Genomic DNA, 26,690 nt, shown 5'->3' on the forward strand with positions numbered 1-26,690 from the left:
TATGCTGCCTTTCCCATTTGTCCCGCCAGGCAGGAGCAGCAGCATATGTCCTTGCCCACAAAGGAAGTGGAGGAGCAGTCTTTCTTTCTCTTTATTGGCCACTCTCAGGAATGGCGTCCATAGACCCGATAAACCTGGAGCCTCCCTTGAGCACCACATACTGCCTGCAGGCCAGGAGGACCTTTGGTCTGAGTGCCAATGCCTGCATACTCATCTTCTAATGCTGCCACCACCACCTGCAAATGGAAGTCTCCTGCCTTACCCAACAGCAAGAGCCTGAGTTCTGCAGTATTTTTAGGAGTGAGCATCTAGGGTTGGTAACCCACTGGTTAGTAAATGTTACACAAGTACCTGCTTTGCTAAAATAAATAAATAAGTAAACCCCTCAGAGATACAGAAAGCATGGGCAGAGAGGACTTTCTCTGCTGTTGTTCCTGATGTTCAACATGGTTTCCTAAGAAAATCTGATTTATACACTACCTCCTCCTTTAACCTTGTTGGCCAGTTTCAGCTGTTGAGAGGTTTGACATGGCAGGATGGTCTAATCTCCAATACATCAAATTTGTGCTTGGTCCACAAAGACCAGCAGCAAACAAGACGAGCAAGACAGAGACCCAGCTTGGTGCCCCTAGCATGGGAGGGGAGGGTGGGACATTGTACCCCATTCCCAGCTGCTCCCAGGGCAGACTGGACTGCTCGGTGGCCAACCTAGTAGGCAGGGGCTGCATGGGAGAGCTGGAGGGACCTGTGGCAGGGCTTAGGAGACATTGTTTGGAGTCAGTGTGAGCAGGAGAACTGGGAACACAAGGAGGACAAGAAGCTTCTACCGAAGGAAATTGGGGCTGGGGGATGGGAGGGCCTGCCGGTGGCACTGGGTGCTGCATAAGAACCAAGAAAGGTGGATGCCTCCTGGCCGCTGGGCCGCAGGCAGAAAACCAGGAAAACTCACTCCTTTACCTGATTCGTGAAGTGAGGAAGCTCGCCCAAGCTGACCTGTTTACCTCATTTGAGAGGAAGCTCACCCAAACTGGGAGACGGTCAACTACATTTAGCTGCGTTTAACCTCATTTCACCTTACTGCTTCCCTCTCCGCACGGATGTGTAAGTCACCCCACGAAGCCACCCACCTCCCTCTGCCTCCCGCGGGCCGAGGCAGGACGGAGCTTCATTTGGGGCTGTGCGTGCACGCAACGGAGGTTCCCCCCCGCCCCAAACCCCCATCTCATCGCTGTGGTGGGTTTTCTTTGTGGGTTTCCTTCTGGGAGCAGGAGATGAGGGAAGGTGAGCCTCCCCGCCCAGGGCAGGGGCGTCCCCGCGTCACCCCCCCGGTGCAGCAGGTCCCCTGAGGACGCATCCCTCCTCGGCCGGGGGGGCGGGGGGGGCAGAGACCTAACTGCCTGTATTCGGGCCGACGCGGTGCGTGCGCGCTGGCGAAGGGGTCTCGCCGGGATTTCCCTCTTCCCCTGCAGTGAGAAAACAAGCGGCTGGCAGGGGACGGAGCGCCCGCGCTCCGACCTGTCAGACGCCGTGGTCGGGACAGGAGAGAGCTAATTAGCTGCGGCAATCAGAGCAGTGGCATTTCCTGCCGGTGCTCGGCGCCGGAGGAGCCCGCCGGCGGATGCTGACACTGCCCCCCGTCACCGTGCCCCGCGGCGCGGCGGGCGCGTCCTCCCGCCGCAGCCGCGGGGCGAGACCGCCGCACGGCCTGCAGCAGCGGCGCGGCCCGGCCCGGCCCGGCCCGGCCAGCGCGGACGTGACTTCCGCGGGGTTCCCCCCGCCCGCCGGCCGCAGAGCCAGCCGAGGGGGCCTCTGCGCACCCCCGGTGGCGAGCAGGTCCCGCCGCCGCCGCCCCCGCGCCAGCCCCCGCCCCGCCGCCGCCGCCGCCGCAGTGCCCCCGCCGCCCGCACGCGCCCGCCGCACGTGAGCGCTCCCGCCCGCGGCCCGGGTGGCGCGGAAAGTGTGTCACTGGGTGAGGGGGGCGGCCGGGGGCGGGGCGGGCGCCGGGGCGGGGCGGGGCGGAGCGGGGCGGGGCGGGGCGGGCGGCCGGCGGTGCCGCACTCTGCGCGGCTCCCGATCGCTTTTGTTGTAAAGGGGAGGGCGCCGCGGCGGGGACAGGCAGCTGCGGCTCTGACAGGCGACAGCGCGGCCGCCGCGCTCCCTGCCTGCCTCCCGCCCCGCTGCACGTAGGGCTGCGGCGGGGACGCCCCTGGGGAGACAGTGCCCGAGCGGAGCCGTGCCGAGCGGAGGCGAGCAACAGCCGGGCCGAGCCCGGCGCAGCCCAGCGCGGCGCCGCTCCTGCCCCTGCGGGAGGAACCCGCCATGGAAGTCAGCGCGGGTAAGCGGCCGCAGCGGGCCGGGGGGAGGCTCTGCGGGGTGGTCCCGGCCAGCCGGGGCGGGTGTGGGGGAGGTGTGTGGGGGGGTGTGCAGGCGGGGTCCGGCCGGGACGCCGCGGGGCGGGGGCAGGTGGCGGGCGGCGGCGGTGCCCGACCCCGCTGGTGGCGGGGACGGCCGCGCGCTGCCTCACATGGACCCGCCGGGCGAGCCATGTGCGCCCTGTGTTTACGTTCCGCGCGGCGTGCCCGCTCATTGGCCGCGCGGGGCGGTGACGCGCGGATTGCATAATCGTGCCGGGGCGGCGGCGCGGGGCGGCGGGCGGCGCGGACACGTGAGGCGGGCGCTGTTTGGGTGACCTACATTCGGGGCGGCGGCGGCGGCGGAGGGGCGCGCCGGGGACACGTGGGGCCGCGCCGCTGCGGCGCTGCCGGCCCCGCCCCCGCCGCGCCGAGCCGCGCTGGAGCGGTGGGCGCGGTGCGGGGCTGTGCGCGTGCGGAGGTGTGTGTGTGTGTGAATGTGCGGGGCTCGGTGCGGCGCGGGCGCGGCGTCCTCACGCGCGCGGCCGTGTGCGGCGGCGGCGGGGCTGCCCTCGCGCCCCGCACGTGGACCGGCCCGGTGCGCGGGGCTGGCGGTTGTGTAACGGGAGGGGGCGGCCGGGGACAGGGCTGGGCCGGGCCTCCCCAGCCCGGCTCCGCGGGAGGGCAGGGAGAGCCGCAGCCCCGGCTGGAGGTGGGCAGGCTGACCCCGCTCCCTTCTCCTCCCGCCGTTGTTGCCGGTGGCGATACACGGGGCGGCGTGGCGGCCGGGGCAGCCCCTGCTGCAGCAGCAGCGCGCTCGGGGCCGGGTGAAGCCGTCGCTAACCCGGCCGGACCGCCGCTGTTTCACAGCCTCAGCGACAGCTTCCCACGTCGCTTCTGAAACCAAGTCCCCGCGCGGTGCGGCCCGCCCCGCCGCAGCCCCCCCTTAGGTAAACAAACCCCTGACCAGGAGGACCCGAAAGGCCCTTGTGTCTCTGCCTGGCGTTCCTCCGCAGGAGCGCAGCTCAGCACAGCCGAAGTGATGTGTTTTCCCACCCTCTGCCGGGTTCCCTCAGCAGAGCCCCCCCACCCAGGACAGCCTCCTGCACCAGGCACTGGGGTCCCTTTCCCTCTGCATGCGCTGCGGTGACCGTGGCTGTGCCCTTTGTTTCCAGTTGTCACCCTGTGCTGTGCTTCAGGTTCAGCTTTTAACTGCTGATCAAACAAAAAGCAGGGTCCGTAGGGGGATGTAACTTCTAAAATAACAAAGATTCAGGGAATCCTGACTGTGACACAGGCAAAACTTCCAAGCTCTCTATGGGCTCAGCCACCTGGGGCTCCTCAGGCAGGCTTTCAAAAAATAGGGGTGAAAACCCCCTAGCCATCCTCTCTGTGATCTCCTGTGTCATTGGTGTTACCTTTGAGGGAAAAGAGCTTTTTTTTTTTCCTTTTTTTTTTTTTTTTTTTTCAGTGAGACAAGGTTTAATGATAGTGGGGCAGGGTGACAGCATGTGTTGTGCCCTGCTCTGCCCCTTGCTGATAAGGATGGTGCCTGCTGAGGAGCTGGGTGCCTCCCTTGGATCAGGTGGACTGTGAGCTTTGACCTGGCACCTGGCAGTGGCACGTGCAGCGCGTGGTGACAGCAGGACCTTTGTCAAAGAGGTGGTGTCTGACACTAGCCACGGGTGTTTGAGAGTGTCATAATCTTTTGTTTTTGTGGGACCTGTTTCCCCTTTGAAATCCTCCTTTCTCCAAAAACCTTATCTTGGATGCAGGCTACGCTTGTTGGAGGATTTAGTTAAGAAAATCAAGTCCGTGCAGGAACGCTGTGGTGGGGTGTAGGGACAGTGTAAGTGAGAAGCAGTCTGTGTGTAGTGCATATGTTGCACGGCTGCTTGGTCTGGCTTCTGCTCTGGGTCAGTTCTGCCGGGGCCTCCTTGGCTGCACCCTCCTTACGGTGTTGGTGGTGCTTTCCACAGGAGAAAAAATGTTAAAGAGAAAATGGGCCATTAAAGCTGCCACAGAAATGCTAAGAGGAACCAGAAATGCTAAGAGGGACCGTAAGAGGACAATAAAAGTAAAGAAAATTTGCAAGTCAGAATTGCAACATGAAAGCAGTGATACTTCCAGAATTGTATAACATCACTGCCTTTGTCTCTGAGGAGGCAGTGGCTGATCTAAGGGGCTGCAGCCCCAACCTGCCATGCCAGCTGGGTTAATTGAGGACCCTACAGATGGCAGTGCTTTTTCCTCCAAGGGAAGGCAGTGCTTGGCCCTGTCAAAGTATTTGATTCTTAGCTCTGGTGTGGAGTTACTGCTGCGATGTCCTGAGTCGTGTGCAAAGAGACTCTACAGAGCAATACAGGCGTAAAACAGAGGGGATGCTGGATGTTATTTATTTAAACAGTTGCGTGGCTTTCCCTGTTGAAATTTTTGTGTGAAACATCACATGTTTTTATATTGACTTTTGAAATGCTGAGTCTTGGAGACAAAATCAAATGAAGTGAAAACAATTTCTCATGCTTACAAGCGAGAAAAAGGAGCCTGTGAAAAGCCAGAACTGCTCCCAGGTCTGCCTGAGGACAAAAAGCTGTTTCATCTGAGGGATTCTCAAGTGTGTCAGATTGCAAAATGCAGCGGGACAGAGACTGTTTGCAAGCAGCAGCCTGGCAGTTGGAGTTGAGCTGCTGCTAGGAATGCTACAAAGGCTTGCAGTCGGACAGACGGCGTTCAGCAGGCTGACCAGGCTGCAGCGCCATTTCTTTCCCTTGCCACCTTCCCTTTTGCATCCTGGGCATTTCCCAGCCCTTCCTTTCTGTGCCTCTGGCGCGTAGCCTGCGTGAAGTCTTTGCTCTCTGCCCTATTTCTGTCTCCAACCCAGCTTGTTTGCGTTCTGGTTCAACAGCACTGTAAGATCCGGTCTTTGCTGTGGCTCTGGTTGAGCTCTGCGTGGAGGGCAGCTGGGGAAACCCTCTCTGGGCCACTCTGTGCCCTCTTCCCTGCTGCCTCATCCTGCCACCACCATGGCTTGTTGCTCCATGTTTTGGTTCAGCCGATTCATCTTGACCTGGGTCGGAGGAGGCCGATAAGACAGGGGAAGAGGATGGGGGCAGATTGGGAGGTCAGGTGTTGAAAATGAATGGAGAGAAGTGAGTTCAGGGGAGGGAGGGAAAGGAGTGCGCCCAGGGACACGTGATGGCTGGGTCTGGCGGTGCTGGGTCACGGCGTGGCTCACATGGCAGCGGTGCATGTCTGCTTGTTATGTCACTACATGCTGCCTTTTTTTCTTGCCTTAGGGGGTGTGATAGCTTACATCAGCTCTTCAAGCTCGGCATCTAGCCCAGCCTCATGTCACAGTGAGAGCTCAGACAGCGGTTTCCAGTCATCCTCTTCGCCTGTACCATCTTCTCCAAACAGCTCCTCCTCGGAAGGTGGCTGCAATGGCCGGAGCAGCGAGGGCTCTGACGGGGCACCCAAGAGTGATCGGCTGGAGGAGACTATTAAAACAAACCAGTCGAGTGTTGCTGGTTTGACAAAAGGCCATAATGGAATCACAAGTATGTTTGGTGTTGGTGCCTGAAACCACAGTTTTTCCCCTTATATTCCCCTTATATTACAACCAGGTTTTCCGTGCGGTTTCCTTTGAAGGCACGTAGCAAAGCCTCCATTTTTATCTTTTTGTATGATCTGTATGGTAATACATATGGTCTCGCCATAGAAATGCTAGGAGATGGAGGTCCCATTGCTGCTGACTTCAAATGGTCCATAAATACAGTCCAGATTTACTTCAGATTTTCACTACTGTAAACTGTTCTTAATAAAAATCAAACACTTTAAAAGATGTGATGAAGTAAAAGGTAACAGTAATCGAAGACTGCCTTTGGGAGTACTTATGGAGCAGTCTTGCAAATCTAGTTTCTCTGTTCTTTAATACTCCTTCCCCTAGCCCCTTACCTCCCCTCTTCCCAGATTTCTTTGAGAAACAAAATAAACAAATTGCCGAACGTTCGTTATGTTTGCATAGCTGTATCCAGGACCTTTATCTTTTTTATTCCAAGTGTCAATTTGTGCATTTAGAAAAACAAAGTACTCTCAAGATGGACCTACAGGATAGCCTTTTAAAACGCATTTAACAAGCTAGCTCCAGCTCTTTTCTTCATACTTTTTTTTTTTTTTTTTTTTTTTTTTTGTGATCAGAGAAGATTAACTATATTTGAACAGTTTGGGAAGGGTAAGAATCAAACTACTGAAATGTCTGTTTCAACAAGCTCTCAGCTGGAATTTAGACTAGTTTTTGAATGCTGAATTCTTTTTTTTTTTGGCAGAATTATTTTACCATTTTGAATTGTTATGAAGCTAGAATAAGTATCTTAGCAGTTCTACCTTTAAAGTCTGTCTTGTATGTGTGGGGTTTTTTTAGTGTTCCTACCCTAAGTTCTTAGTAATAACCTTTACTTCCTCTTAAAAATTGGCCAGTAACTAGGTTTTTGGTATCGGGGCAGAAGTTCCTGAAGATGAAACCTGTTGTAAACTGTTTAGATGAATACATAGATGGGTAACATTTCTAGCTCATTTGGTGGTTTGGTTCCTTTTCAAAACCTTGGGGAGAAAAAAAAATAAATAGTTCCTGTTTACAAATTAAACCCAAATGTAAAATAAACTGCTTTTCTGGTAGAATATGGTTCTGTGGGAGTAATTCCAGCTGTCTCTGTTGCTCACTATTAAGGTGACATTATGGTTACTGAAGTCACTGGTAAAATTCCAGGTAGTGTCATTGAAACATATGTTATACCAGCACTTAGGACTTGCAGAAAATCTGAATTGACAGATATATAAAATATGTGGGTAAAAACTTAAAAAAAATAATAAAATCAAACCATAAGTGTATTTATAGGGCTGAGAAAGTATTCTCAAGTTGTAGTGTGTGTGTGTGACATTCTGTTTATGTACTCAGATGAGGAGGCTTTACATAAGCAGATGTAGTTGAGTTACCAGTCCTAAACTGTTATTGAATAAGTAGCGTGTATAATTTCTTTGCAACACGTAGTAAAGTGTACTTTTAATATTTCTGTTTTCTAAGAAAAGCTGTTTATTCTCCCTTGGACAAACTGCTGCCTTTATATGGGCTTAGTTGTCCTGGTGGAAAAACAGGCTGAGCCCAAACTTTGGTGGCCTAGTTAACTAAATGGTCCATGTGTAAATGTAAGCAGACTTTCTTTTTCTACAGTTGAGTATAATGCTACAGTGATTGAAAGCCCAATGAATATGTCCTTTCTCCCTATTTTGTTGAGTTTTTCATGTTGGTCTGTTTTCTCCCTCCCTTGCACTGGCACCTTCTGAACTGTTCAGGGTTTTTGTGCATTCTACTTGTCTGTTCCTCTGCTGTGTTTTTTTGTTGTGTTGAACTGACTTGGCATATTTTGGTTTTAGTTCAGGTTTTAAAAACTGCGAATGTGTTCCTGCAAATGCTCTTGGTTTTCTATATCCTTGGCTTTTCTGTTCTAATTCTAGAGTTTAATGGCATGGTGCTTCTTTGCAAAGTCTGTGGAGATGTTGCTTCAGGATTTCATTATGGTGTTCATGCCTGTGAGGGCTGCAAGGTGAGATATATTTCTCCTCATTTTCCTGCTGGTGAAACGTTCTGGGTTTGCCTATGTGGGAACAGGCATCATACTGCTGAAAAAATATCAGTGCACTTTGCTACTAAACTTAAATCTGAGAAATTCCAAATGGTGGATAAATTGTGAGAAAAGGCAAACTGCTTAGCAATAGACAGCATCTTCCAAACTCTGCAGTACCTTCTGTTCTCACCCCTTGTCCAATCCTGCCTGACCTGCAGTGCACAGCAGAGAACAAAAACTGGAGGCAGAGGTGGTAAGTACCATGTCACGCAAGACATGTGAATGTTAATTGCATTAAGAAATAGTGGGTGTGAGTTGTCGCCTGGGCTTGGGACACAAAACAGAACAGCTTTGGAAAAGCAATTCTTTACCAGGGTAAAGCTAGAAGTGGGTGCTTGCGTTTTCACTCATCAGTAGATCTGTATTTTCTGATACTGTACCACTACAAATTTTATGCTCTGTGAAGGAGTTTATTAACTTGGGTGTTATGTGGTAGGACCACTTTTGAAGGCCATACAGTGCAATAGCATGTTTTTGTTGCCAAACTGTGGAGATTGAAGTAAAAAGATGCAATTTTGACTTTCATCTTTGTACTTGATGTCATGGGAGATTGAGGCTATATCTTATAAACTGCCAGTACCATGATAGGGATAATACTGGAGATAATTTGCCCTTAGGTGCTGACTATGCAGGGAACAACTCAACATCTTCTGTAGTTAGAAATCATAGCTAGTTTGTGTTCAGCTCATACACGAAGGGGAAATAAGTCACAATGAGTAGTGAGTTTTTCAAAATCACATGGGTCTGATGGCTGTGAAGCAGCTGATGAGATATTGTGAGGTTTTCTGGGCTTGTGAAGAGGTGAATCTTAGCAGGAGGATTTTACGCTGTAATAATAGTTCTGGGGTATTTGTGTTTGTTCACAGGGTTTTTTCAGAAGAAGCATTCAGCAAAACATCCAATATAAGAAGTGCTTGAAGAATAACAACTGTTCTATAATGAGAATGAATAGGAACAGATGCCAACAGTGTCGTTTCAAAAAATGCCTGTCTGTTGGGATGTCAAGAGATGGTACGTTCCTGTACTGCGTGGTGATCCTCTGAGAGCGAATGTGCTGCCCCCCTCAAAACAGATTGCTAAGGGTTTTAACTGCAGATCTTGCAGCCAACCTTACCGTCAGGGACAGGTTCCCTGTCCAAGAGTGTTTAGATCAGTTTGCCTTCTTGCTCTGTGACTGGCCTGACCCGGTAACATAATACTGGCTGCAGAGCTGTCCTCTCTCTGGAGGCTGATAATGCAGTGGGATGCACTGCAGTGGTCTGTCAAGAGGATGGTTGTAACAGGAGTCTCAGCTTTGTTTTAGTGAGTTTAATATTTTAGCTGTATCCTGCCTGAATATGACCAAGAATATTTTCATTTTTTTGTTTTGTTACTGTTGTTTTTTCAATGGTGACTCTGCCCGAGCTGATAGCTTTAGAGTAATTGTTATAGACCATAAAGACTTAGGTTTGGGTGCATTTAAATCTTTTTTTTTTAATTATTTTTTTCCCTTTTTGGGGGGAGAAGGAAGGCAGGGAGGAAAGGGTAGTGTTGAGCTGTGTCTCTGACCAACTTGCTGGTTCTCCATTCCTTGTGACATTTTCTAAAATGTAATGCTGAAAGTGTAGTTCATTAGTTTGCTACAACTTACTGTCACAAACCAGAACTCTTCCTTCTGTTTCACTTTTTAACTTTCTATGGGTGTTTATTTCACAAGAACTAGGAATCTTGGACTGCTCATAATTTACTGGGTGGAGTGTTAAAACTTAATTTAAGTAATTATTCCGAGTTCTTGTTGTGCATAGGAGTTATTTCATCCCCTAGGCGCTTGTTTGTGCATCAAATTGCACCTGCTCTAATGAAAGATACTTAGTTATGTTAATGATGGACTACTGCATGAACCCAATTAGATCAGTCAACACTGGTTATAAGCCCTTGTAAGGCTGTGGTTGGACAAGATGGTAAAGGCAGTTGTAGATTTCCTAGGACAGGGTCAAAAGCACTGCAGCCACAATGATGCCCATCCCCTTGCCAAGGCAAAGTTATCAGGAAATTTTTCCAAGGTAAGCTTCATTCAGCATTGATTCTCTTAACTGTTTTGGCAAGTTGTATAATTAGTCCATGAGGAGCCGTCTTGTAGGACTTCTATTCAAATATCTTATGAACTGTGTATAAATTGGGCTAATTGTCAGTGCACAAAGTTGTACTGATTTAATTGATCCAGTCTTAAAGCCTGACACATAATTAACTCACACAACTGTCTGTATAGTCAGTAGCTGGGTTTGTAGCAAAAGGGGAAAAGGCTTTAGAGAATGCGTTCTTTAGAGCTGCTGTCTCTTTCGTATGTAAACAGCAGCACACATTTCATGTCTCACACCTGTCCTATGTCCAGGAAGCTCCTTGACTTCACTGCTAATACTCCTGCTGTAGCATTGGTGAGAGCAGTTAAAGCCTTCCCTTAAGTGCCAGGATTTTTAGTTGGGGTTTGTATTCTGTGTGTGTGCTAACACTTTTGGGATTGACTTTTTTTTTTTTTTCCCTTTTCCACTGCTTTTCGTTTCTCCACCTTGGTAGCTGTTCGATTTGGCCGTATTCCCAAACGTGAAAAACAGAGGATGCTGATTGAAATGCAGAGTGCCATGAAAACCATGATGAACAGTCAGTTCAATGGTCACTTACCTAATGAAGCCCTAACAGAACATCAAGACCAAGCACCTCAAGAAGACCTTTCCTCCAAGCCCAAACAAGAGCGTGAAGCCATCAAAAGCCCTTCTCCTAGCGCTGATATGGCTAAGGAAGAAGTGATCGGTATGGTCACTAGAGCCCACAAAGACACTTTCATGTACAACCAAGAACAGTCCCAAAACCCAGCAGAGATGATGCAGTCCCAGAGTGGGGAGAGAGTGTCGAAGAATGCTGAGCAGTACATCTTGAGCAGTGAGCACTGTGTTAGCGGGCTCAGTGGCCCTCAGTACCCAGAAAGCGAGCAGCACCTTGGTGGACAGTACAAAGGGAGAAGTGCAATGCATTACCCAAGTGGGCACGCCGTGTGTTTCACAAATGGCCACTGTATGAACTTCACCAGTGGTTATACTCAGCGACTGTGTGATAGGATCCCAGAAGATGGCTTTTCTCCAAACGAGAATACTACTTACTCTTGCAGCACGGGAGGAAGAATGCATCTGGTATATTGATACACATTGTTTGATTTGATTTAGTGAAAGGCTTAGGGAAGGGTGTGATCCAGCTGTGCCTCTTTAGTCAGTGAAGCACAACTGCTGAAACTTAAAATAGTAATGCCAGTTTGATATCACAGATTGTGATGAGGGAGAATAATGGCTCAAGTTGTGTGGAGGATTTGAAGACATAGAAGTGATGGGGTTTCTTGACTCAGTTTTTAGCAAACTGAAAGTAGACTAATATTAAAGAGTGTTGGTTGAAGAAAACTCCTGGGCTTGTTAACTGGCTTGACTAAAAAATGAAAATAGATGCCAGGAGTTTTATGAATTCCCTTCTTCACTCAATCCTTGAAGACTTCACTTTAAAATAATCTACACAGTCAAGATATGCTTTATTTTCCTTAAAGGTATTCAGAAGAAATTTATGGGGTGAAACCTCAGGGCTAGGATTTGAAGCCAGTCTGCACACCTTGCTAGTGTGTTCTGAAATACTAGGCAGGCTTTTTGGGGGGAGAAGTTTATTTTGTTTTAAGGGGGATAGGTGCATACAGGCAGTGTAAAACACAGAACCAATGAGACCCACAGGCTGTGCATCCGTCTGCCCTAGAATATCTTCAGATCTGAACAGAAGCAGGAGGAAGATGCACAGCTAAACCGCATGAGAGTCGTTCAGAGGCTTTTCTGTAGTACTTACACAAATGAGGCTTAGATACCTTAGGTGACTTTGTTACAGCGTTTTCTCACTGAATTCTTAACAAGGATGCTTCCTTTTATCTTGAATATGGGTTTTGGGTTTTTTTTTCCTTAACAGGTCACTCCCATTTGCCTTGCACCTGCTGTTTCTCTGCCATTGAGGCAACCAGTTCTGTAAGCCCCTTAAAATAGATTGTCCTTCTCTTTATCACTGGAACCGCCTGGGATGAGAGAACATAACATCCTCATTCTCTTCCTGCACTCCTGTCGAGAAGTGCAGGTTTCTGACCTTTCTGAAGTACTTGAACTGCCAGTGTTTTTCTTCCTCCTAGTTTGTAAAGATTCTTCACAGGTTCTTGAAAGCCCCTGAAAGTCTCTACACCGTGATGGCAGTTTATTTTGATGCTCGGTTTCCTTTGTTTGTTTGTTTGTTATTTCTTTTTTTCCTTCTTCAGCTACTGCGTATGTGGACCATGCCATCCCCAGCAGGCTCTGGCCTGAATTTTGCTGGCTCCAGGCACTGCGGCATGGCAAATAATAATAATTCCCAACCTTTCTTCCTTACAGGGAAAGTCTGTGGAGTCACTACAATGGCATTCTTGGCACTCCTGAGGAGCAGAGGTTAAACCTGTCAGTATGGGCAGGCCGGGAGTGGCACTGCCTGCAGCAGCCCAACCAGTCAGTTTGACCCATGCATGACAGCTGCAGGGAGCTTTAACACAGCTGACAATGAGGAAACAAAACCAAATCCAACAGAGCACTGCAGCGCCCCCCTAGTCCCTGACATGAGTGACGGAGCCAGAGAACCAAATGAGATCAGGGTCTAACCAAAATGAGTCAGTACAGTAAGGGAGTGTAATCAGGCTCTGAAGCAGTATGGAGACAGATGTTCAAGGTTGTTTTTTTTTTAACTCAGTACCCCCCAGCCAGAAAAGCAGAAGTTTGTTCCTGAAGAGGTTCCTTTTGAAGAGAGCTAGTGACTGTACAAGCTGACAGCTGCTTCCATAGGAAGCCAGTCAGAGTTAAGGAGCATCTGGATGACAGCCTTAGTCTTATGGTTTAGTTTTAGGTAGTTTGCAAGGAGCAGGAAGCTGGACTTGATGATCCTTATGGATCTCTTTCAGCTTGAGATACTCTGTTACTCTTGGGCAGAGGTCTCTCAAGAGAGCTTGGACATAATATATGGGTGGGGAGGGCAGGGAAAGTGACAGTTTCCCCTTGGGACCAAGTGCCTAGGGTTTAGGGTAAATCACTGTAGGATGAGAAGTTGAGGTGCTTTGTGTGTCCAATTCAGAGTGCAGTGCTGAACCAGAGCTGCCCTGTTTTCAGAGAGTAATGTATTTGTAACAATGCTTGAGTGAACCATTAAAATAACTTGGACAGAGCAGTGGCTAGTGTCTGCCGTGTTTCTGGTTGTGTGCCTAGACTTTTCCTTTTGCCCAAATATTCCATGATTTTCCGTTCATGGAAAAGGTTCCCCTCTGAAGGTGTTGTCCTCAGACACACAAATGATGATGTGATTCACAGCTGAACCAAGAACTCCACAGTTCTCTTCCTAATCTTCTGGGGAGAGAGAAAGGGAGGAGCTTTCTGCATGTTGACTGCCTGGTTAATAACTGCTGTTTGGGCAGAAAAAAGCCAGAAATTTGTTTTCCCAAGCTGTTTGCCAAATACACACGTGTATATACCTGTTGAATATATTATTGCAATGTAATTCTTGAATATGTTCTTGTAACCACAGGACCCTCCACGCAAAAAATTGCTAGGCAAGTATCAGATTCAAGATGCCCTGCAAAAACAGCATAGCTCTCAGAAATTACTGATCTGTTTCACTGCTTTTTCTTTGCTTTTCTGATGCTATGTAGAATTACATACACTGTTTAGTATACTTGTGAGGAATACTTAAAGGAATTCTTGTCCTTGATGATGACAGGTGAAATGAATATTAAAATTGTAAACTTGATTAAAAGATGTAAATTTAGAAAGCAGAACTGAAAGTACCTCACAGCATCTGGTTGGGTTTTACAGAAGGCAGACAGCTTTGACGGATATGCCTGTTTATTGTAATGGATTCAGACTTTCCTACGAAAAATCACTATGTTTGTGTAAAAGAAAAGGCATTTTGTTGTCTCATGACTGAGCGAAATTGAAATACCAGTTCCGTGGTGATCCTCCTTCAGTGATACAAATAAAAGCAAACATGTAGGAAAGGAAGGTTGTCCTGGTAATGAGGGTGTAAACCTGTGACTCAGGAAGCGAAGGCTTGGTTCCTTGCTCTGGTTTTGACATCTTTGCCACATTGGTTGAATCACTTTAGTTTTCTGCAAAACAAGAAAGATACATGGAAACAAATGTAGTAGTGACTGTGAGATTTCAATTGATTGATTGTGAAATCACCTTTAATTGTGTGATTACAGGGATAATACAAGTAAGAGAAATTCAGGTGTCAGGCATGTGTTGAGATCAGGGAAGAGCATAACCTGGATTGTCTCAAGTCTTCTGCTGTAAATAATGTTGCAGTTTCCAAAGTCAGCAAATACAGAAACAGATTGCTAATGGACCACCATGGGGTTTTGGTACTTCCTTGTTTGTTCTGAAGGGAGGGGGAGAAATCCAGTTGCTTTGGGAGTTGACTGAAGAATACTGATATTTTTTCTCTATTCATCATTATTGCAAAGCTTTCTTGAAGAATAAACCTGCTTCTTTTAAGAATTTGTCAGTATTTGGAATTATATCTTTTAAGAGTTGTTTTCTGCATGTGTTTTGTAAACATCAGGTCTGCCCAATGAGTAAGACTCCCCACGTGGACCCAAACAAGTCTGGCCATGAAGTCTGGGAAGAGTTTTCCCTGAGTTTTACCCCTGCGGTGAAGGAAGTGGTGGAGTTTGCCAAGCGCATCCCAGGTTTCCGAGATCTCTCCCAACATGACCAAGTTAATCTTCTGAAGGCTGGGACCTTTGAGGTGAGACAGCTATGTGTTTATTGCAGACCTGACGAGCTGTGCATTAGTCTGACCTCCTTCAGAATAAAAACTAATAGAACTGAATTATATTGGGCAAAACCAGCTTGGTCATGGGTGCTAGGCTCTGTGCTCTTATGAAGCTGATGGTGTCCAGTGCTTCTGCTTGCTCAAATCTTGGTGAGCTGTCAAGTATCTCAAAAGTGCTCAACTGTTTTACCCCTTCCTCTTCCCTGGGCATTAATAAATTACTCATAAGGAGTTTCTTGGGTTTGTATAGCAGTGATTACTTCAATAGCTACCTTTGCTTAGCCTGGAGAGAAGCAGACTGTGTCTGGAAGGCTGCATAGTTTTGGAAACTATTGATTCACCAGTTTTGTAGAGGAACATCTTTATTGTTTTGTATGTCCTACCTTCTGCACCTTTACTCTCTGCCAAAGCCAGAGCATGTGTCCTGACCAGCCACCACTAGCCTTTGGTGGCAACTGGGGGGTGCTGAAGCCTTCGTCTCTAAAGCAGTAACATTGATAACTAGCTGTACAGCTGCAGCTCTGTAGATACTGTGTACCAGCTGGAGCCTGACAACTCTAGACTAATGCCACCAAGTCCTCTTGGTTAATTTCAGCCACTTGTGACCATGACATGTATGTGAATTAGTGGTGTTAAACTGGGAGTGGTACCAGAGAGCTCAGTGCTGTTTATAATTAGTGACCTTCACCAGGGGACCTTGACTTAAAGTTTAATTGCTCTTTCAGACTCTTGTGTCTATTGGAGACCATACACATTTGATAAACACTCAGATGTGAAGTTTTAACATAGAGGATCAGAGGAGTTAAGTCCCAAATGTTCAGTGTTACTGTGCTTTTCTGGGGAGGGCAGGGTTGGTGCTCCTTTTCCCCTTATTTACTTGCTTTATTCTTTCAAAGAGCAATGTTGGATTTTGTATTTACCTGAACTGAAGACGTTTCTCATGTGATGTGTTGGATCTGTTTTTGGCATTTATGTAGACTGATACTGAAGTGGGTATTTTTTGGATTGGAAGGTATAAGTTACATTGGAAAACTTGGTGCCTGGAGCGTGTCAGTTTCTTTGTTTCTTCCTTTTGCTGCAATGTGTTTTGCCAGTGACACTTGACCTTTTAATATTCCTCTACAACTCCTGTAGCTGTTCAGGCTGCATTTTACCTTCTTCAGCTACAGCTTCTTACATTGTTGCTGTTCACATTACACGAAAAAGTTGTTTCCTTCCTCTGCAAAATGGCATACTGTTCATTGCCCTCAAGGAGGGTAGAAAAATCAGACTTGAACCGTTCCTGTAATGTAAAGGCAAACCTTCATGTTTTGCAAGTAAGATGTTTTGTCTTGGCCTTTCTTCACCTCAGGCTTTTCTCAAGACTCATTGATACACCTGTTTGCCAGTTATGAGGACTGCTGATAAGAAAGTTTCTCTATCCAGAGGAATTGATAATAATGTGTGGCTGCATGCCACTTATTTATAAGAAACATAAATGATTTTATTAGTGAGTTGGCACCTGTAGTTAAAGGCTCGTGTGGCATCTTAGCAACAGAAAAAAACAATGCTGCAGAACAGTGGAAAAAAAAAACACAACAACAACCAGCCAACCAACAGGATTAATTAAGCCATTGCAATAGAGGCAGAAGTGTCTTGAAAGCCTGGTGTGTACAAGGCCATTTCTGTCTTCTGGGTAACTAAACTAAGATACTGCAACATCTGCATGTTAATAGAAGAACCTGAGTAAAAATACTGCCTCTGAGCCTCTTTTGGCTCCCTTGGGCATGAGCATGTAACTTTCTTAGCACTGCTTACCAGGAACTTGTATTCAAGGAGTGCTGCTTCATTTGTGGGTACAAAGGTGCATGGAGACAATGCTGATGCTGAAGCAACATAGCTGTATGTACTCACACATGTAAGCTAAAAAGGCCTCTTAAAACTGGGAATACTGGGAAGCTCAGTGTATCGTAGTGGCATTTGCATGTCTTTGTATGGGAGCCAGCTCAGAAAAAGCAGTGAGCTTAAAATAAGGAGCTCAGCTGGATTTGGGTGGGTTGTCCCCGACCTCTACAAGCCTATACTCCAGATCTAGGTGATTGTGGGTAGTGACTCAGTTTCTTCACAGACTCACAAACTTGGTAATTTGGCTACAGGTGGTGGGGAACTGAGCAAGTCTGCAGGGAGTTTTTGTGTTTATATTGCTAGGGTCAGGTGATAGGGTTGCTCAGATATATCCTCAGCATGCACAAATAGGAGTCTGCCTTGAAGTGAAGTGGGTTGAATCAGTCGTGCTATACCAAAGTCTAGACTGGTCTTCCTTGAGTTAGAATGGTGACATTGAGATCTGTAGGCAAGGTCTTTGCCCTAGTATTAAGACAGCTTCATGGGCTTCAGTTTTGAATACCAGGGTTAATGCTAATTGTTTATTATTTTAAGTTCATGTTTCTAAAGACCAGTTCTTCAAGGGGAATGCAATTTTGAACTGAAAGGTTGTTGAGTACCTGGTGGGTCCCTGCTAATGCACAAGTTCAGCTTTGTCTGTCTGCACTTTGTCTCCCTTTTGTTGTATTCTGAGGGCTTTTGTGCCTAGTTTTCTTCACTCAGTCATTAATGTCATCAAAGGACATGTAGCTTAGCCAAAAAAGGTGAATAATACATAGTGCTTGTGTGTCCATCAAGATTGCTGCATGTCATTTGGCTGTTAAAATGTAGGAGCAGTTCATGCAATGTGCATGAATGGTGTTGGGATTATCTTCATTTTTTTTTAACCCTCCTTTTTCAAGATTATCAAAGGCACTAGTCTTTGGTGAAAACCTGGTTCTCCTTTCATCTGTAGTAGACATGTAAATTAATGTAGTTATGTAGGGTAAGTAAGAAGAAGGTGACTGTCACACCAAGAGATTACAGCAAGTCTGAAGTTTTATCCAGTGCCAGTTGGTTCATTTCTCCAAATAAGAAGGCTGTTGTGTGCAACTTAAACCTTGAAAATGTAAATAAGGTTGTTGAACATGAGCAAATGAAACTTTACAAGCCATTCCAGAGGGAAACATTTCACAATATGACTGAGAAACCACGAGAGAAATTTCAGCCCAGAGGGGTAAGTTCAGCACATGTCAACTGCTCCAGCCCAGGTGCTTATACCAAAAGGGTATTCCCAGCTGCAGCTCCAGACTAGGTGCCATTTCAAGCCCTGCTTCCTTAGCCTTTTGAAGACTGTACATGTGGCTCCTTTCTACCAGAGCTTATTAACATTCCTGTGGGAGCAGCAATGCAGCATGGTACTTTCCCAAAGAATGCCAAGTGGGCCAGATCATCAGGTGGTGTAAATCAGCATTGTTTCAATGGAGCTGCTCCAGTTTATGCCAACAGAGAATCTGGTTCAATACCTTCATTTTGCTCCTCATACGTGTGGCCAAGAAAACATTTATCTTAATGCTCTGGATGTCTTTGGCTGTTCTGTGGCTTCAGCAAGTTGTCCTACTGGCATATTTAGGAATGGCATTGTCTTCGTGGCTCAGGCTGAGGCTTACATTTTCATTTTCCTCTTTTTCTTGCGCTCTGGCCCCTCCTCTGCATCCACTTGCTGATTTTTTTGTCGTGTTTGTTCCTCTCAGAATACTGGTCCAGAGCTTGCACTGTTTTTTACCGCTCAATAGCATGCTGATGGTTTCTGTATAGAGTGCTTGTACAGCAGTTAATGAGACAGTTTGAATGATGCTAAAAGGATTTTTCTTTGGCTTTTCTAGAAATCCACCTGTATTTATCTGGTTTTGTTGTTCTTTTTTTTTCTTTCAACAGGTTTTAATGGTACGGTTTGCGTCTTTGTTTGATGCAAAGGAACGTACTGTCACCTTCCTGAGTGGAAAGAAGTACAGTGTGGATGACTTGCATTCAATGGGAGCTGGTGATCTGCTCAACTCGATGTTTGAATTTAGTGAGAAACTAAATGCCCTGCAACTTAGTGATGAGGAAATGAGTTTGTTTACAGCGGTTGTCCTGGTGTCTGCTGGTAAGGAGAGAAAGTTAACTTAAACCTTTGCCAACTTTTGAATCTGGCTCTCTATTCAAAGATTTCTATAAAATACATACTGTTATTTTACGTCTTAAGTGCAATTTAGTAGGTTATAAGCTGCTAGCAACTTGTAATTCCTTTTCTTCCATACCTGCTCTCTCTAATACTGCCTTTTGGAAAAATGTGTGGCAAAGGGCTTATGTTTTCCATCTGCTTTTTATAGAACGCAAAAATACATCTTATAGCTGCCCGATGGCTCTTTAGAAGCTATTTGTCTGACTCATCTGAGTTTCACAGGACAGCATCAATGAAATTACTCCTGACTTGCACAGCTTAAGTCTTGGGATAAGGTGATATTTTTACTTCCAAGCATCGTCATTGAAGTCTATTGCGTATCTTGCTTAAGTCTAAATCCAAGAGTTTGATCCCTGCCTATGTCAGCAAGAAAGCCCATCCAGCTGCATTGTGACTTCTTACTGCTCAAGGTCTGCCAATCCACTGACATCTTCTCTAGGCTCGTATCTTGTTTCAGTCCCTGGATATACAGAGCAACCTGGCCCAGATTCAAAGAAGGATTAAGCACCTACTTCTGTAGTATTATCTAAAGCCTCAAATTAGACACATTAGCTCTGCATATAATGCCTGGAATACAAGATGCAGAATCCCTGCTTGGAGAGTAAAGAGCTCTCTAGAGCTAGCTAGCAGGAAGGCTAGTAGTGCCCGCTTACACAACAAGCCAGGATTTGGGGGCTGCTCAATTCTTAGTGCATCTCTTCCACAGGAGAGGTTATACACACATCTTTCTTCTTAGGGAGGGGCACCCTAGGCATGGTGCTGTATGCACATGAAGCCTCTGTAAACAAGGCAGAACAGGGCAGTCTTAATAGCTTTGTGCATGGGTCGACTGAAATGGTATAGCACAGGGTGGGGCAGCTGTAGCCACTTTCATTTGGAAGTGGTGATGAGGAGCAGAGGGTGGTATGAAGCTGACAAGCTGCAAAAGCCAGGACCAATGGTGGAGTTAACTAAGCATAGCACTGTAGTCTGTTAGTCAAAATGTTCGGGTAGCAGAGAGAAACCTGGGGGTTTAGTTGCTTTTCTAGTCTGTGCTTTGCATATTTTATCTTTGAAAATCTAAATTGATGAGAACTGGAGACAGCCTTTAAAATAAGGACTGAGAACCAAGCCTGTTCCCTCTTTTTGCAGTGTCATATCTAGGCTACAGTCAGTCTTGCTTGCTCAGCTTCTGGGCCCTAGAATATCACAATCTCTGTGCCACCTGTTTTGAATGTAAGTGGGCTTATTTGTTCTGTTAAATGTGCTCCTAGCACAGTGTCAGCCCTCCCCCCCTAGCCCTTTAAGCACTGCTTCGTGCTGTTGCTAGCTCCCAGTGGGGCTTAGCTTCGGGATGGTATGTAACATACCCAGCACATAATGTCAGAGTCATGCAACAGGACAAAAAAGGAGGTGTTCAGTATTCAGGCTTCTTGCAGTGGCTGAGGATTTTTCAGATCATGTCTTTGGATGTTAGCAGTACCTGTCTTAGCTTCCAGATCTTACACAGATATTCTGATCACAGCCTTCCTGGATGTCTTCACGAAATACTTCTGAAGTTTTATGAAGCACAACATCATTGGTCTTCTAGCCCTTGGGCCCAAGCTGACATTTGTACCATATTACAGACATAACGGTAACCTTGGTGGTTGCTCTGAGTCCTGTGATTTTCTGATTTTCTGACTGGAAATGCTGCTGTCATCACTTGCACAAGTGAATAAGTGAGCAAGCTTGACACTTGAGCAGATACCTAAGAAGTGTCCCCAACACAGCTCCTGGGGAATATACTCACAGTTTGAGGGCTTGCCAGAAGGTGCCCCTAGAACTGAAGGATTGTGGGCATTTGTCAATTAAACAGATATTGAAAGGCAGGTCTCGCCCACGCTCCACCCCTCAAGTGGGGTGTGACCTAGAGAGGCATTTCTCATAAGGTGGAGGTGGAGCTTAATTAAAGGAGAGGGAAAAGCTGAGAAACAGCATCACAAAGAATGACATGGAGATTCAAGCAGAGGCAAAAGATGCTGTGGCTGGAAGTAGAACTGAAGGTGGAAGAATATGGCTGTTAGACCTAATTTACTTCAAAATGAAAGTCAGAGAAGACTGAAAGGAAGATAGTCAAAATCCACGTCAATTGCAGAAGGAAACAGGTTGTGTGACTGTTGCATCCTGATAAAGTGATCAAGAATATAAAATACTATGCTGCACTATTTAAAGAATATTTTTAAAAAACTTTCAGTTGTTCAAGTATTTGTTTGAGGAGGAGATGTGGAAGTGGAAAAAAAAAGTCTCTAAATAGTGCTGGTGGGGAGAACACTTGTCAGAAGCATCTGTATGTAACATTGGATGAATAACCACTCTTCTTAGGGCTATTTAGAGCATGCAGAAAGAAGCAGGGGTAGTAGCAAGGAATGTCACTGTGTACATTGTCTGGTTTTGGTGCCAGAAAGCAAGAAAGAAAGGGTAGTCATACAGTGAGGATGTGGAAGTGTTTCCGGTGATGCTGAGGAATTACCTTGGTACTGTTCCAAAGAGTGCTTCACCTCTAGCTTCGGTGGGCTGGATGTGTTGAAAACGAAGGGGAAGAGCAAGGTGGATCATGGGCACTGAAGGAGGAAGGAAGGTTGAAGCAAAGCAGAAAGAATGGTTTGTGCATGTCTAGAGATCAGATAATCTTTTAACTCAGTGCTGCCTTGTGGTGGAAGAATATAAAATACAAGCCTTTTGTTAGTCTTTCTTATTGGGACAGTGCTAACAAAAACTTTTGCTGGCCACTGATGGCAACTGGAAGTCAACCAAGAGGGAGAAGACAGACTTGGACTAACTGAAAAGCAGAGGCTCTTACCTCACTTGAGGCAACCAGGAAAGACTGGACTGCATTCTGCCTTCAGAGGCAGGGCAGTACAGCTGTCTCTGTACAGAGCTTTTGGGAAACTTCATCTGGCATAGTGTGTGCAAATGTCATCATCCCTGCTCTGGACAGAGCAAACCTAAAGGTTTTGCAGAGTGAGGGGCAAGTGGAATAGTTAGCTTAACAAATACAGGCAGAGAGGTTTATCTTAATCGGTGCTGTCTTGGAAAGCAGCTATTAAACTTAATGGACAGTCTTCATAGAAGAGTGGATTAATACCAGTTTGGTATTAATGAAGGTTCATAACTGTTACGGTAAGAAGGTTCTGGAACAATCCTTCTAAAGGAGCAAAGAATAGCAACTGCTTCAAGATGGATCCTTAAGTGGATTATATAAGTTTTTTTTCTGTAGCAATAGTGAACTGCAGTGAATAGTCCAGTAGGGCTTCCTACGCTCTGTTCACCTGAGAAGCCCTTTTGGATTCACACTGACAGCATAAGGAAGGGGTTCCCACTCTGACTGTACAGTCTGACTCAGTGCTACTCCAGAAAGCTGTTGTCATTCTGTGTCCCAGTTCTGCAAAGTGCTTAAGTACATGTACGCATCAAAGCACGTTTCTGTTTATGTCCGTCACTTGTGTACATATGTGCCCTGCTGAATTTACATAGTGTTTAAAGAGAGGTTACAGCTTGGAAAAAGAGCTACTGTGCATCTACTATTAGATGAGATGTTTTGCTTAAAAATTCATCCTTTTAGGCTGCTTACTTAGGTTCCGCCTAAGGACGGCAGGCATGTTCTTAAATACAGCTCTCTTGAAAAGATGCTTCAGGCGTAGGGTGAGTGCTATGTGAAAGCATAATATTTTTCTTGATGTTGAAATTCTTCTCTTCCTCAACTGGGATTCTTTTGTGTGCATCATGTTTCATTTTGTAAGCGCTTCAGAACACACTTGAGTAGCACCCAGTCATGTCAAGGCCTGTACTCCCTTTGCCCTTGGGGATCTCATTGTGCAGATAAAAGTGTGGCTTGTCCTGAGGGGTTTCCTTCTCAAACATAAACCTCCGATTTAAGTTTCCTGCCTTGAGAAATGTTTGAAACTTTTACTTCCACGTGCCCCTATCTCTCTCCTTGCCTTGAAAGTTGTGTTTCAGCAAAATACTTAACCATGTCCTTTTCTGGAAACATGGGTAAATAATTACAGGAACAGTGGTTGGACACTGCCACTGCGGCACAAGCTTTAGTATTTTACAAAGTTGATGCTAAATAATATTTGAAAGACTTTTGGTGGGTTTGAAACTTCTGCTGTAAGTAATTTTTCTTGGTCATGTAGTGAGTGATTCTTGCAGTGGCTTTATGTTGCAAAGTAGATCTCTTCAGTATGTTTTTTTTATTTTAATTTTTCCCCCCCTCCTGTTTTTTTTTCTTTCTCTCCTTCTTCACCCTCCAACCCCCCTCCTTTTTAGATCGCTCCGGAATAGAAAATGTCAATTCTGTGGAGGCACTTCAGGAAACACTAATCCGTGCACTAAGGACCTTAATAATGAAAAATCACCCAAATGAAGCTTCTATTTTCACAAAACTTCTTTTGAAATTACCTGATTTGCGTTCCTTAAACAACATGCACTCTGAAGAACTCTTGGCCTTTAAAGTTCACCCATAGGCCTTTAGGTTTCATTTGTACTTGGACTTGCCTCGTGTTAAACTGTTTTGTGCTAAAATACGTATTTATACAGTTGTACCACTTGTTGAAGAGAGAGAGTTCACAGACTGTGAACAACTGATATCTGTCCCATAACCATGCAGCAATGCTTCAGCAGGTGCTTTCAGCTAAGGGTGGCACAGCAGAGTACCCCAAGACATCCAGCCCCAGCTGTGGGACACTTCTGCAGAAGAGGTTGTGATGAGCCCAAGTAAATATGGACCGTTCTTTCACTTAGGAAGAAGAACCACCACTGCCCTCTCATGTAAACTGAATGCAGAATAGCTGTGTATGTGGGTGGGAACAATCCTGTGCTAACAGGAAAATCGAAGAGCTGATTTAATTGGTCTTTCGCTTATCTAATAGATGTATGTCTGTGTCTCTTGGTAACTCACTCATGGTTTCACTGTTGTTATTCCATTAAACCTGATGGAATGATTTCAGCCTGCACCAACTCTTCACTGAGTGTGTGTTCATGCCATGTGTATATAATATAAATAGCTAAGTAATGAGTGTTTATGGCTATATAAAGTACAGAGTTGTGTATATATATGTGTATGTATATAAATAGTTCTATACATAAAGTATACATATAATTTCTTCACAATATTTTAAACTGTGAAGGAATTTAAACTTAAAACAGAAGGTGATCTATGGAAAGAACCAAATAGATGCACTTTGCATATTGCTGAACTAATTATCTGAGCATTTCTAATTTTTAGAAAACATCAAATTTGCATTAATATGCTGTGTTCGTTAATTTAAAAAAACAAAACAAACCATAAACAACAGAGTGGCACTAGAGGGGCAGAGTCAGATTCAACTTTGGGAAGGGGGTTGTGGAGAATCTCAAGTGGAGGTGGTTTGTTGTGGCACTAATGAGATTGATTTTTCCATTGCCGCTGAGGTTCTTAATGGTCTGCTAAAGGTTAGAGAAGCATCAGATGCTCTTCAAAAACTTCAGCACAGCCAGAAACAAACTATGAGATATGAGTAACAGCATCTATTAGGGAAAAAAAATTAAATGGGAAAAATGTATCCATGATTATGTTTGGGTGTATGTGTGTTCTGTGACTGTTTATTTCTTGCAATACATCATTTTGCTGCTTCATTGCTTAATGAGAATTGAACACAGAAATGTGAGATTCCCCATGTCTTTTCACAGTTTGGGCTTTGTGGTTTCCATGCCTGATCTGGAGCTCTCCGTTGGTGCGTGTTTGTGTGTATGTGCAAAGAAGGTGCACAGGATAGTCAGGATTTTTTTCTTACAAAAAACAACCAAACAAATGGGACTTTTTTTTTGTTATTTATGCCAGTAACAAATTATAAAACAGCTCCTCCAGGCTTAAGATTCTGCTGCTTTTCCATGTAGGAAAGCAGTTCTCTCTGGGTTTTCTCCATTTGTAGCAGGACTTGGTACCAGAAAAGAGAAATTAAAAAAAAGTCAAAGCCATTGTGTTAATTAGTTATGCCTGTGTTTTGCTAATGTGGGAAGAAGATGCGCCATTACCCTTGCGTTAACTTTCCTTAGAGGTCTCTAGCATTTGGTAACGCTACTCTGGGGCAGGAGAGCCCTCTCAGTTTGCTACTGCATTTAAGATGTATGTGGTAGTTGAGGCCAGGAGGCAGAAAGCTGCCAGACTGCAGAGCTTCTTCAGAGCTCCTGCTTGCCACGCAGAAGCTGCTCTCCTGCTGTGGGACCTAGAGCCGAGGCAGATCTCTGAGCACCAGCAGCCGCGTAGAGGAGGGGAGGCATGTGCACCTTGCCACGGCTCCAGTCACCTCTGGGATGGGGATTTCCCCTCGGAAAGTGGTAAGGAATGCTGGCTGGGGGACCAAGAGCAGGAGAGGATGGGTACTTGAGTAAGAGTTGGGAAAGATTTGGCTTTAGCTTTGGCTGAGGAGCAGAAGAGCCCACCCATTCCCCTCCTCTGCAGCTGCTGCAGGGAGAGCCATTTTCCTGCTTCAAGCTACTTTTAACAGCTGGATAACAGGCCCTGAGTACATACAATTTTGCTATCCAAAATGTGCTGTCAGGGCATATTGTCCTAATTTCTGTTAACTGCATCCTACCAGTATTATTTGAGAGCTTCACCAAGTCACACATTGAAACATTCAGACTTTAGAAGGGACACAGTCACATGTTTTGTATTACTTAGGAGCTGAAATGACTTCTTTGTAGACCCCATTTCAAGTGTTGAAAGTACAGTTAACTCTTGCTTGTTTTGGGAGGGAAGGAGGCTTCTTACAGAGATCGCCACCCTATAACTGTATTTTGTTGTGTTTAATTTTGTTTTCATTTTTGTTTGTTTGTTTTCTTAAAACTGTATTATTAAGCCTTTAGGAATGTATAACCAGGACTGAGTAATAACTGCTTATTAAATTTTTAGTTAGATTGACCATGTATGCCTATAGATAGATATTCTAACTTGTGCGGTTTCATTCGAAATAATCTTCCTGTACATAATGGAAAAAAACAGAAAAAAAGCCCCAAACAGATTGACTGAACAAAAGAGTTGATTAAAGTACGGTTCAAAAGTGACCCACGTATTATAGACCCTAGCTGGACTCTTAGAAGAAAATGTAAACTCATCGTGTTAGCTGTGTATTGTGAGCTTTTCTTTTACTGTGTCACTGGTTATACACTTGTTAAACGCTGAGATAATAGACTTCATGCCAGGCATTTGAGTACTGTAGATTGGGTCTTTGATGAAAGATTAATGTACTGTATGACTTAAATGAAATTTTTATTCTTGATTTTGTTCTTGATTTTGTTCTTGTTTCAAAAGATTAAATATGGGCATTATGTCAGCAAGCTAAGCTGTGTTTCTGTGTTCTTTCTGGTTTTCTGTGTGAAATCTGGAGGGGAGGACAGCACACCCAAATGAACAAAGCAGCAGTAGTGGATGAGAACATCAGCTGCTGTAAGGTCAAGGTCATAGGAGCTGCACTGGTGTGTGGTGGCTGGAGCCAGTATCTTGGTCTGCCCGTGATACTGGTCTGTCTTGCCAGGTGGTTGGATGGAGTTTCCTGGTGCCCTTTGCTTACTACAGTCAATGGACTTTTTGAGTAGCTTCATTAAAATAGTAATTTTAAACATCTTACTTGCATTTCAAGAATATAACCTTGTAACTGAAAAAATATATATGATTTAGTTTTTTTGTAGAGACAGACTTAAAGCTAGGTTACAAGGAAGCTATATGGAGAAGATTTCTCCAACTTA

The 26,690-nt window shown here is 45.7% G+C and overlaps 1 protein-coding gene across 2 annotated transcripts; it reads left to right on the forward strand.

The window, feature by feature from the left end:
- The first annotated feature begins 2,052 nt into the window (after positions 1-2,052).
- Positions 2,053-26,287, forward strand: NR1D2 (nuclear receptor subfamily 1 group D member 2). Of its 2 annotated transcripts, XM_051609475.1 has the most exons (8): positions 2,053-2,335; positions 5,648-5,908; positions 7,863-7,951; positions 8,899-9,043; positions 10,586-11,196; positions 14,660-14,845; positions 18,653-18,863; positions 23,232-26,287. In XM_051609475.1, the coding sequence occupies exons 1-8, from the start codon at positions 2,320-2,322 to the stop codon at positions 23,426-23,428; spliced, it is 1,716 nt and encodes a 571-aa protein (XP_051465435.1). In that variant the 5' UTR covers positions 2,053-2,319; the 3' UTR covers positions 23,429-26,287. The 2 variants fall into 2 exon arrangements, with proteins under 2 accessions (XP_051465435.1, XP_051465434.1); XM_051609474.1 differs by lacking the exon at positions 2,053-2,335 and having other exon boundaries at positions 5,572-5,908.
- The last annotated feature ends 403 nt before the right edge of the window (positions 26,288-26,690 follow it).

The sequence above is a fragment of the Apus apus genome, chromosome 2 (genome assembly GCF_020740795.1).
Source record: "Apus apus isolate bApuApu2 chromosome 2, bApuApu2.pri.cur, whole genome shotgun sequence".
In the NCBI taxonomy this organism is placed as follows: domain Eukaryota; kingdom Metazoa; phylum Chordata; class Aves; order Apodiformes; family Apodidae; genus Apus; species Apus apus.

Bases quoted from the DNA above. Each gene is read 5' to 3' on its own strand.
- NR1D2 (XM_051609474.1), top strand. From the start codon at position 5,587: ATGGCAGCGGTGCATGTCTGCTTGTTATGTCACTACATGCTGCCTTTT. The intron at 14,846-18,652 runs GTGAGACAGCTA...TTCTTTCAACAG, and splicing joins TGAAGGCTGGGACCTTTGAG to GTTTTAATGGTACGGTTTGC. The intron at 18,864-23,231 runs GTAAGGAGAGAA...CCTCCTTTTTAG, and splicing joins GGTTGTCCTGGTGTCTGCTG to ATCGCTCCGGAATAGAAAAT.